Below are 12,947 nucleotides of genomic sequence, written 5' to 3' on the forward strand. Positions count from 1 at the left end.
CACCTGAGAGATATCTCAGAATGTAGACTCCTTATCTGAGGGAGATGAAGCGGTACTAGCTGTACTTACGTACTTGGCGAGGGAAAGAAACCTGCTCGAGTGCACCCCCCTTAAGAGAACGGCTAATGCAAAAATGCAAAATATGACAGCTCCTTTGGAAAAGAACATCGGTTCACACCGTCTGAATGTTTCGATTACAAACAAGGCTGACTCGAAGCCAATGACAGGCGATGCGTCACAGCAGGATGATAAATTGGAAACGGAACAGAACACCGTTGCGGACCCATGTGGCTGTCTCACTTTAAAAGAAGATGATGCAGATCCTAAGAGAACAAATGAAATATCGACTGAAAGGGGAATGAATAACTTCTTGGACATTCCATTGCCACAGACAAAGAGCCTAGATACTCGAATAGCAATAATGAATTTGTAACAGCAAAACCTCCAATGAGTGGCCAAAGTAAACCTATTGCCAACAGGAGTGTTTCAGGGAATAGGTCTAATGCAGAGTCTTATTTATATGACCCTGACTCGAGCTATTCCCTCCCGCCAGTCAAATGGGAAATGTCCCAAAAAAAGAAAGCTTTGCTGGCAAAACAACGATGGCAAACGAAGCATGATCAATGAAAAAAATCTGATGACGCAAGGCCCTCTGCTTTGCACACGCCAAGTGCGTGTGCAGCTCGACTTTCACTCGACATCACAGAAATAGAGTTACTTATGTCGAACCATGAGAAGAGGAAAGAGGTTTTTCTGGAAATTAGGAAAAAGGACATAGAAAGTCACCACCCAACATCATCACCATTTAGTACTAACCCTGTATGCCCACAATCAGCTCAACAGCCGATCCCAATGCACAATCTGCTCCTTCTGCCTTTTCTCACCTCTCGACTCCATCTCCTCTTCCCTTGACTCACTAGGATGGCTCCCTTTTCACTCCCAGCTTAAATTTTACTTCCTCTGTCTAGTCTTCAAAGCCCTCTATTGTCTTGCCCCTCCCTATCTATCCTCCCTTCTCACTTTCTACATCCCTTCTCGTTCTCTCCGTTCTTCAGATCTCTTTCTTCTTTCTCCTCCTCCTCCACCCTGTGCCCCTTCCCGCTTCCGCTCCTTCCAACTTCTTGCTCCTTTCCATTGGAACCGCCTTCCCCTCCCAGTCCGCTCTATTACCGCCTTCCCCTCTCAGTCCGCTCTATTACCACCTACCCCTCATTTTGCACCGCTCTAAAATCCTACCTCTTCCATTCACCTATCTAGCATCTTTCAGCTTCCTCTTCTCTATTGAAACCTCCCCCTCCTTCACCTTCTAACCCTCCTCTCTCACTTCAGTCCCCCTTCTTGTGCACTTAACCTCACCATTAATGTAAATTGTTCCCTGTACTGTTTTCTGGTTTGATTCAATGTTATGTATTGCTTGTTGTAATAGCTTGTTCCTCATGTAAAGCGCTTTGGCTTAAGGCGCTATATAAATCTAAATAAATACAAATACAAATACAATGGGAATCGAAAAATGTCAATAAAGAATGAAATTCCAGCAAATTGTGATTTGGAAACCACCCCATCTTTGGAAAAACCAACTGGAAAATGCCAATGTATCCCGACAAATGAATATCAATAGAACCCAATCCCGACCACAATGCTGGATCTCCAAAATATGCTGATCGCAACTACATCACAAGCTCTGATCCCCCTTTGGAAGCTGTATGAAACAAATGTGGAAGCAATGAAAGACCAAGCTACTTTATTGGCCTTAATTCACTCAAAACAGATTTATATAGAAGCATTCATAAATAAAATACAAGAACAAACGAACATCGCAGCTGAAAGAAGCATACGTTGGCAGAACAGACTTTTTGACCTTATGAGAAATGACCACATTGATAAAATTGAATTGAATAAGAAACTAATAACCATGCTGAATACAAACAGCATAACTGAAGAATTAGCATTGATAAAAAGAAATATTGCTCAACTCAATGAGTACCTCACCATTCGTCCAATTGAGGCCTTTCCACCTCCCAAAACAGATCTCATGAACCTCAACTCTAACTATGAGAAACCCAATGGAAATGGAACTGTGGAGAAAATACTGCCAAACTATATTATCTCTACTCAATCATCCAAGGAAGCGGAAAGCCAGACCAATTCTGGCAAAGCTGATGAAGTCCTGCAGCCAACTCTGGATGTATTGCATGTAGTAGACCAGAGTAATTCTCTGAAAGGAAACTATGACATTTTTGTGTCTAACCCAAGACAAAAAAAAAGGCGAACCAGAAACAAGAGGTTAAGCCCAAATCAAAAAAGAATCAGAAAGGCTCAAGGGCCTTTCTGGGAAACTTGACACTACCAGTGAAAGTTTCTAAAAAACAACAAAATAAGATAAATAATTCCCTGGAAACAACACACAATATGCCCCCAAACTCAATGAAATCCATAGGACTAGTGCAGATGGTACCGGAAACAGCCTTTGTTGGGCAGAATGTTCCAGTCCAACAGGTAAAAGACAATGAGACATCCTAGAAATGGACCAAATATGAGCTCTTTGATAGTCATCGATCAGTATGAAGAGGATGATGAGTCATCTGTCTTGTGCAGAGATAACAGATGATGAGTTCCAAAGCCCCATTGCAGAATATTCATGTGAAGATGTGTCCAACGACAATCTAGAAAGCACTTATGGAAATCAATCAGAAACCATTGACTTAATCTCAAATGACGAAAGCTCAACTTTGGAGCCTACCTCATCCAACAGCCCTAACCAACCGAACCCGAGCAAGAAAGTAAAAGGAACACAACTGACATGGCCCAAATTCATCGACCCTACGAAGAAACAAGTGGAGAATAGAATACAGATACAACGAATATCTGAAGATAATGAAGGGCTGATTTTAAACAGAGCCAACATAATATGCTTGTTCCGTGCGATACCACAGCTGAACTCGATATGTTCCAATGACATAAAACTAGTACAGTTCCTTGATGAACATGCCTTGGACGACGTATGGGTGGATTTCCATGATAGAACAGTAATGACAAATATTCTGAGACATGATAACTCATTACACCGGTCCGGCAGGAGATTGAAACCTGAACGAGCCCTTGATCCAAATCAAGTAACAAGAGATGACGAAAACACAATTCCACAGTCATTACATAAAGAAGATGAGAGAAAAAGGAGCAACTACCCACACGAAAAAAAAGTGAGTATACAGTCCTCCAAACACCTGATATGGAGAGACATGGATTACACGGAAGTGCCACAATCTGAAGAAAGTACCTCTCACCATTAACAACTAATTTGCGAGAGAGGCTATGAGATCTCTTTCTGCTCATGGAATTTGCGAGGTCATTCTCATTATCATCAGAATAAATCAATGTTCAATCGCTTCCAGATTATTTGTCTCCAAGAGACATGGCTCATGCAACAACCGGTATGTGAAAATTACCTTACCCTTATGAATCCAGCGCTAAAAGGACAGAAAGGTTGCCCCGCGGCCGGTCTCCTGACTCGGATCAGAGTCGATGCGAATTTTGAAATCATGGTACCAGTAATGTGAATCCTTGAATTACCACCTTGAGTTATCAATCTGCGAGTCCTGATGCTGAAACAGAGGGAGCCTTACCAACTGACAAAAAGACGCTGACAATTGTGAATCTATATTGGAATCCACTAGCGATAAATGATGAGGTTTTTATAGATGCCCTATTTACGGCTATTGATGATAACATTGGCCACTTTCAAAAAACAGAACTCATTATATGTGGCGACTTAAACCTACATCTATATGATCGCCAAGGGAAAAGATTAGATGAAAGCTCTCTTATTCCTAGGGCAAGCTGTTGGATCAAAGAGATAGATTGTCGACATCTTTTGCTTATAACTAAACCGTTGAACAACAAAGGGGAAATGCAGCCGACCTGGTCGAGAGGCCCCTCTTCGGCAATCATCGATTATATGTATGTCTCTCAAGAGATGAGAGAACATTTTATGAAAATTGATACCATCTATTGCAACAATAGTGACCATTGGATGCAGCATCTAACTTGGGCAGAAATACATCAAATAAGACCAAAACTGTTGCTACCATGATTTGAATTAGATGGAAGACTAACAAGACTGCGTCTAAATACCAACCACATAAGCTCCCTGTCTGAAGCCTTCCTTGTAACGCAACAGACTGGAATGGATAAGTTAAACTATGAATGGCTTCTAAAGCCTTTCCAGAAAAAAAGAATTTGTGAGAGTAATCCATGCTGGCAACACCTTCATAGTTTTAACCCCCAGCAAAAAGAGAAGAAAGCAGAAATGTGCAGGAACATCAAACTAATCATCAAAAGCCAAGAGTAAAATAAGCAACTGCTGATCAAAAGGGAGAAACATAGGTACACAAACTGGAGCAAAAACAACAGGATGCAGAAAAAATACTTGAAGCTTTGAGACACAAAAATACCAGAAATCTATGGAATATCCTAAATCAATGTGACAGCATCAACGAAAGATTAATCTCAGATGTACCTGAATCCAGCTGGATTGCCAATTTCACCGAATTATATACAGCATGAGACTCCAATTCGAAGGTGGATTTGAGGAAGCATCCAGATAGATGGACACTCGAGTATAACCAAGAGGATATTTCTGTAGTCATATCCAAGTTAAAAATGTCTCGCGCCCCTGGCCCTGATGGGTTATCCAACACGCTCATTAAACAGAATCCCCAACACGGGATGAAATTATGTATGTAATTGTTCAGTTTGATTTCAGAATTAAATGCCATACCTCGAACGTGGCAAACGGCAACTCTTGTTCCCATTTTCAAGCCGGGGGCGACAGAAAACAGCCGAATAACTAACAACCTTATTCCCTGCTTGACCCGCTTGGGAAAGTTTTAGCTTCGTACTTATTGCAAAAGCTGTCCAATTGGGCTGTCAAGAACCACAGGCAAGTAAAAAGACAAACTGGATTTGTTAAAAAGGTCAGCACCAATTTCAATCTGTTCTTACTAAACCTCTTAAAACAAGACGCTATCCAAGAAAAAAATCAAGATATATGCTGTCTTTGTTGACCTGAAACTTGCCTTTGACATGATCAATAGACAATCGCTTTTGGACTAAATTGAAAGCCTGGGGATGCCAGTCAGAAAATTTGGAGCCAGTAAAATTATTATACAGTAACACCAGCATTCAGATACGTGTGACTGCAGATGGTATTGTTTCTGTACCAAATATGACATTAAATGGTTTCAAACAAGGCTGCCCTTTGGCCGTAATACTTTTCAATCTTTTCACTACCGACTTTGATGAGCATATACATTTTCCGACCCGAAATCCACCGAAAGTCAATGCTACGGCACTGCCACAGATGATGTACGCAGACGACATTGTGTTTTTTGATAAAACACAGCATGGTCTGAAGATATGCTTGGACCAATTGGAAAATTACATGACCCTGAACTAATTAAAGATCAATACTCAGAAAACTCAGATCATGCTGTTAACCACGAAATTTGCCTGGTTTCTACAACACAATAAACTTACCCAGGTTAACACTGTGAAATATTTGGGTGTATGGATCAATCAATCCAAATCCGAGATAGAATGGTCCACTCACCTCAAATCCAAAGCATATGCTTTGGCTTGACAAGGCACTTTTATCCATAGAAAATACGGAAAGTATTCTCTGAAACTGGTGCTCACTTTTTTTGACCGAAAGTGGTAGCGATCTTAACCTATGGAGCCGAAGCTATGATTAACCTTAACCCCGATATATGGCAACAGTTAGAAGCAATATTCTGGCGTAAGGTGTTATCATTACCACCAACGTTCCCCATGGTAAGGATCTGCTACGAGATGGCAATTCAGTCACTGCAATCCATCGCATTAAGGAAACATTTTGATATGTTTCGGAAAATTCAGAATGATGATCAAGTCCCAGCAATGGAGATTCTCTGTAATAACACAGGAACAACTAGGACATGTGCACTGAACAACAGGAAAAAAGAAATGGAGCTTGAACTTGAGAAGTCCCAAATCTCAACTGAAATGCTGATTCAGCGTCCGCAGTATGTGAAAAAAAGAATAATGTTAAATGACTGGATCCATACAATGCAAGCTAAGACACAATACCACATGAACCTCAACTGTAATTCAGAGACTAGGGTGATTAATCAGCTTCTGAACTATCTGAAATTGTTCCCAGATAAAGACATATCTATTTTTGCGACTACGCCTCAACTTGCTGCCAACACGTGAATGGTTGGCGAAAACAAAGCAAATACCGACTGCACAGGCGTATTGCAGATTCTGTAAAGATCCAGAACATATTGAATCTTTTTTTCATTTGATAATGAAATGAAAGGAACTGACGGACCAAAGAATTGCCCACAGAGAAATATATTTGAGACTCACTATACAGTTGGATGCAAAAGATCGATGGGACCAGATCCTGTTAGGTAATAACAAGAAACTGACATATACGATCATCCAATTTTGGAGAACAATCATAAAGGAAGATGCAAAACTATAGGATACAAGTTACTGGACCCTGTTCTAATTCTGTTTCAATACAAATATGTGATCTATGAAATGTATAGAAATGAAAAGTTTAGAAATAAACTAAAACATTTTAATACAAATATATATATATATATATATATTATATCAAAAGAAGAAACCTTTCCCTTATTGACTAAAGTTCACAAAAATAAGTAGCACCCTCAATCATTGATACAAAAATAATGGCCTTCGAAAAACTGACAAGAAAGAAGGAACAGCCAAAATGGAACATCGAAGGAGTACCCCTGGAAAAGGTCAAGTGTTTTAGATACCTGGGGGAACGCTGAACAATAGTCCAACTGAAATTCCCATGCAAGCAAGCTTATATGCAAAGATAAGTACATCAATAGCCCAGACGAAAGCCATAGACAGGAAATATAGTCGCTTCTCGCTTATTCCAGCCCTAAGATTTTACTGGACCAAGGTAGTCCTGGGTCTAATTTATGGCGTGGAAGCAATGCCTAATCTTCCGGAAGGCCTCTAGCAAAATATCGAAGGCCTTTATTGGGGAAAAGTCCTGGTTTTACCACAATCAACACCAGCAGCAACAATTCAGAAGGAATTGAGCCTAATGTCACTGAAAGCGACGGTAGCACACAATGGTCTAATGCTTTACAGAACGACCATTCTCCCCTCGCCTCCACTGATCCTGAGGATCATAAAAAAAGAAATGGAAGAAGGGAAATCTAAGATGCTGACAAACTGGACGACAAAGCACAAACTCCTTTTGGACTCCCTAGGTAGCTCAGAACAAGAGCTAATGACCAACCCGTCTAAAGTAGAAAATCGACTTATGGAGCACGATTGAACCGAAACTCTGGAAGAAGCAGCACAATACAAATTAACCAGAACTCTTCCAATTAACCTCAAAAAGTTAAATCAAGTAATACCCTATCTGTCAAAATTCCCAGATAAAAGAATAAGACAAGGATACTTACGGATTCGTCTAAATTTGACAAACACTTACGAAATCCTAGCTATAAGAGGTAAATCCACCTCCAACAAATGTTGGTTCTGCAATCAAACCGACAAAGTGGAAACAATAAGACACCTCCTCTTATCATGTGTAGGAACTCAAGACACCCGGAGAATCAATCTTGGGCACTTCTTTGAGGACTTACGAAACTACAGCGAGGAGGAATGGTGGGCCAGACTAATGTGTGGAGAAAGGACTTGCTGGGTGATTGGAGTGGTTTGTTTCTTCCAAAACATTGGCCTTGACAGGCTTTTTGGGTCTCAGAGAGCGACACTAATGCAACCTTTGGCCACTAATGACTGACCAATGGTGACTCCTCATCAATAAGACTTGTGATGTCGGAACTTGACAAGGATACACATATGGAAAAATGCACTCTTGTTAAAATTGTTTTACAGTTAAATCAAGTAATACATTTTTTTTTAAATTAGATTCATTGGTAGTGCTTGGATGCATGAATGGGATTTATAAAGTGAAAACCTAACTGGGAAACAATAGGTGCAGTACATAGTAGACGGGTCGAGTGAGTTACATGTAAGGGTGCAGGGACAGAGGAGGAGCTGCAAATGGCAGGGGTGGGTGGGAGAGTAGGGCTGAGCCGAGCAGGCAACCATTACCGAGATGTTCTTTGAACCCCATTCTGAAGTGTAGGATGGAAATTGCCTGTCTTATCTGCATTGGTGAGTGGTTTCAGAGACAGGGTGACTGTAGCAGGCAAGGCATGCTTTCTTATAGTTCCCTATTGCAGTTCTTCTTTTCAAGCCTGGCGATCTTGTGGTTTCGGAAGGTCGGCTGGCCTCCAGAGATGGTTATTGTCTTCCCTAAGTAAAGTAGCGTTTTAGTTGTGGCGGCTTTGTAGGAAACGCAGGCTATCTTGAACATGATGTGTGCTTGAAGGGATTGCCAGGCAGCTCGTCGAGGATGGAGGGGATGCAGCCACATTTTCTTAGTCTGTGAAGAGATGTGCTGAAGCGTACCGGATGGCGGCAAGGGGTCTCAGCGTGACATCTTGGACTCCGGCGAGTTAGGCATTGGACAACTGTTCTGAAACTGGGGTCAGGGATGAAAGGTTTGACTTTGCTGAGGGGTGAAACCTTCTAGCATGCTGCTTGGGTCAACTAATGTGTTTTGAATGAGAGGTCACAGTCAATGGTAAAGTTTGGGAGTTTGCACTGGGTGAGAGTCCAGGTATGAATCAGTAGAGTGTCATGTCAGTCCGCCACTGCTGGACATGGGCATGTTCGGTGGGGAGTCCTAGGAAAATGAATCAGTCTAGCGTCATGTCAGTCCGCCCCTGCTGGTCATGGGCATGCTCGGTGGGGAGTCCTAGGAGAATTAATCAGTCGAGCGTCATGTCAGTCCGCCGCTGCTGGTCATGGGCATGCTCGGTGGGGAGTCCTAGGAGAATGAATCATTCGAGCATTATGTCAGACCGACACTACTGGACATGGGCATGCTTGGTGGCAAGTGTCATGTCAATCCGCCACTGCTGGACATGGGCATTTTCGGTGGGGAGTCCTAGGAAAATGAATCAGTCTAGCGTCATGTCAGTCCACCACTGCTGGTCATGGGCATGCTCGGTGGGGAGTCCTAGGAGAATTAATCAGTCGAGCGTCATGTCAGTCTGCCGCTGCTGGTCATGGGCATGCTCGGTGGGGAGTCCTAGGAGAATTAATCAGTCGAGCGTCATGTCAGTCCGCTACTGCTGGTCATGGGCATGCTCGGTGGGGAGTCCTAGGAGAATTAATCAGTCAAGCGTCATGTCAGTCCACTACTGCTGGTCATGGGCATGCTTGGTGGGGAGTCCTAGGAGAATTAATCAGTCGAGCGTCATGTCAGTCCGCTACTGCTGGTCATGGGCATGCTCGGTGGGGAGTCCTAGGAGAATTAATTAGTCGAGCGTCTTGTCAGTCCGACACTACTAGACATGGGCATGCTTGTTGGCAAGTGTCATGTCAATCCGCCACTGCTGGACATGGGCATGTTCGGTGGGGAGTCCTAGGAAAATGAATCAGTCTAGCGTCATGTCAGTCCACCACTGCTGGTCATGGACATGCTCGGTGGGGAGTCCTAGGAGAATTAATCAGTCGAGCGTCATGTCAGTCCGACACTACTGGACATGGGCATGCTCGGTGGGGAGTCCTTGGAGAATGAATCATTCGAGAATTATGTCAGTCCGACACTACTGGACATTGCCATGCTTGGTGGCAAGTGTCATGTCAGTCCGCTACTGCTGGGCATGGGCATGCTCCGTGGGGATTCTTGGGAGAATGAATGGGGTTCAGCTTTATATAGGCGCTTGTCATCGAGGCTTGCATGAGCAGCAGATAGTGCTTGTTATGTTGACTTATACCGCGTACCGCTACCACTCAGGGGTAGTCTCCAGGTGCTCTTGTGTCAATAATTGGTCATTTTTAAAGTTAAGAAAACATTTCTTGTATGGATAATAATCAAAAGAGAAAAAGAATATATCAAATGTCTCCAAATACCTAAAGCCTTATTACTCTGGTCTTGAGCAAATACTGTGTTTATCACATATGCCTCTAAGTTCCAACTTCGAGGTTTGGTTAATGCTGTAATGAAAGAGTGGGAAATGGTTCTTTGAATAGTGTAAAAGGTTAAATACTGATTGGTTAGCTTAGAGCAGTGGTCTGCAATATTGTGTTCGCCAGATGCTTTGGACTACAATGCCCACGATCCCTCACCATTGGCTACACTGGAAAGGGCAAATGGGAGTTGTAGTCCCACATATATGGACAACTAAATGTTGCAGACCCCTGGCTTATAATATTATGAAGTGACTTCTCAATTTTATTATATGGTAGAGCGGACAGGCATTTTTTTGTATAAGTGTGGGTCTGTTACAACCACAGAAGGGAGACAAGCACTGGCAAAGTCAACAGTTTTGGCTTTTTTTATAGGCAAAGTATAGGCATTTGCCAAGCACTACCTTAGCGGTACTACCTGGCCATAAGATGGTAACAGCTGGAAAATGGTGCAAGGACCTTGTCATATGATGTCAGTGTTTGGCACATACCAATACTTAAGCATCAATACCCTCCAGCAGTCTAAGGTCTTGCAGTCCCTGGATAGGACACATTATGCCTTCCTTACATTGAACAAACCTATGTGCTTTGAGACTACCGTGGTGGTAAACTGGTGTAGAATAAAAAAACATAACAAAAACTATTGGCCTTGACAAGGCTTGTTTTTACAGGACTTCAGTGGAAAGAGCAGGTGTGAGGACAGACACATTGTTTCTAAATCATGTAGCTGAAGGCAAAATAGGTTTAAACATGGTTTATTACACCAAAAGCTCATTTACAGCAGTAATTAAGCCACTAATTCGCCAAAGGTCTGCTTAGATGCTTAGAAATAACACTGTCAGGGCCGATACAGCACACAGTTTGAAGACACGGGTCATCACGAGTTAGTCGGTAACCCTCAAATCTGGCGGTAACGCTATTACCGCTGCATTTAAGTGTCCGCCAAATCACGGGTTTGGCAGCATTTACCCTCAGCTCTGAGTTGGGGGGAAATCCGCAGAGAATATGCCAACTTTCGGCGCTATAGCGCCGAAAATTCCCCATTGAGCCCAATGGGGAATTCCTGAATGGGCCCAATGGGGATGGGGAACTACCGTTCCAACAAACCTGTGATCCGGCGCTAATAGGGCTGGACCGGTTGACTGTAGCGCTATTAGCACGGGCGGTATGATATATGATATGATATGGCATTTACAACACGCCTATACGCAAGTGTTTCAAGGCGGAATACCGCCGGGATACCGCCCAACTCGTGACGAGGCCTGACATACCTTGCTCAAAGAGATCCCAGGAGGGTGTGCTTTGGGCGGGGAGGGACAGATAGAGGGTGGAAATGGCCACAGAGTTTAACATGGCCATGGGCTGTCAATGTGTGTCCTGCCTTCAATCCTATCCGCTTCCTATCTGAACCCCAATGGAATAGTTTTGGTTGATAGGTGCCGCCAAAGCACTGGCTAATGGTCAAAACTAAAAGGATATTTATGCCCCTTTTATTTGAAAAAAGTTAAACCTGGGTGCTGGTGTACAGACCAACAGTGGGAGAGAATGGTAGGGGGGGCGGGTGTAGGTCAGAGTAATGTTACCCTAACTACTGCGTGATGGATGTCCAGGGTTGAAGAGGAAAGCGAAGATCCTCCGTGTTCCATGATGTATACCGGTGCTTTCGCCTCTAAGAATGAATTGAGCCATAGGGTACTAAAGGTCTAGAGCATCACTTTTGGCGGCAAGTTAATCATTTAAAAGCAGTCCAGGAACAGCCCTACGTGCTACCAATACTTTGAATCCCTTTGGGAATGACTGATTGCGGGGTTTCTGCAGATGTTAAGGAAAGAGCGACTGCCATACTTATATAAAAATGGCAGACAAACCCTATTGTTGGAAATACTGCAGTGAAGCAAGACATTTTTGATATATTAGATTCTGAAAGTAAACCAACAGCTGATTGCTAAGGATCTTAGCGGCTAATCACTAAGTGCCATCCCATGGGATCAAAGTCATGTCCCCTGCAGTGGTGCAGCGACAGAAGGGCCTTTGCACACAACTGTCAGTCTGATAAAGCTACTGAATGGAGACATAGGCACACCTCTCAGTGTCCGCGGATTACACCACTCAGCTCTCTCAGGGCAGGTGTAGACTCAATGTAAGCACATGCGGACACTGGGGTTTACTAAACTCCTGTGCGCCCTCCACAGATTCCACACTCAGAGGGGGGAAACATGGCGCCCACCTCTTCCCCGTTGCCATGTGCTGTTGCAGATTCAGGCTGCAGAAGCAATAGCGGAAATGAAGGAGCCAAGTCCATGCAAGGGTTTGTGGGTACCCCAATATGCACCGGTATTGGAATAGAGACAAGTATGTGTTGGTTATAAAATGCAAGACGGATAATAATGTAAAACCAAAAATTCTTAACTGTTAATCGGTCTGTAAGATCTGTAAACCCCACCAACCAAGTATTTCAGGGTGGGAGCAAGACCACGCAGAGCAACAGAGGTTCGCACCCCAGATCTGCACCTAGAAACCAAACTCAGGTATGGTATTAGGTGCGCTATAAAAAAACAATAAAAAACTATTAAATAAATATCTACTTTTGATTGACTTGAACCGCGCTCTACTCACCCATTTACCTTTTCTTGGCTTGCTGACTCCCCTTCCTCGCACTCCGACACATCCCTCCAGGCCAAGCTGCTGTTACCCAGGTAAGATAGCCACGTCCCATTCTCGGTGCATTTTCGGTACGCATGACCTGAGCTCACTGCCAAAGAAAGAAAAATGGAGAAGAAGGATGGACACAGACAGTTATCTATCCTCAAAGGCCTTAGCTGCAAACCTAGTCCTCTTAAAGGAATGGTTCGGACAGAAAATAATATTGGCCA

General features: G+C 43.2%; 1 protein-coding gene across 1 annotated transcript in view; it reads right to left on the reverse strand.

Annotated features, from left to right (window-relative positions):
* The window catches only part of LOC138583228 (glucagon-like peptide 1 receptor), a 213,382-nt gene that overhangs the window by 139,091 nt on the left and 61,344 nt on the right, over nt 1–12,947 (reverse strand). Inside the window, exon 4 of the mRNA XM_069655285.1 lies at nt 12,699–12,826. Coding sequence (XP_069511386.1) covers nt 12,699–12,826 — 128 coding nt within the window. The remainder of the gene's footprint in view (nt 1–12,698; nt 12,827–12,947) is intronic.

This window comes from Ambystoma mexicanum, chromosome 3q (genome assembly GCF_040938575.1).
Source record: "Ambystoma mexicanum isolate Mex_15411 chromosome 3q, UKY_AmexF1_1, whole genome shotgun sequence".
In the NCBI taxonomy this organism is placed as follows: domain Eukaryota; kingdom Metazoa; phylum Chordata; class Amphibia; order Caudata; family Ambystomatidae; genus Ambystoma; species Ambystoma mexicanum.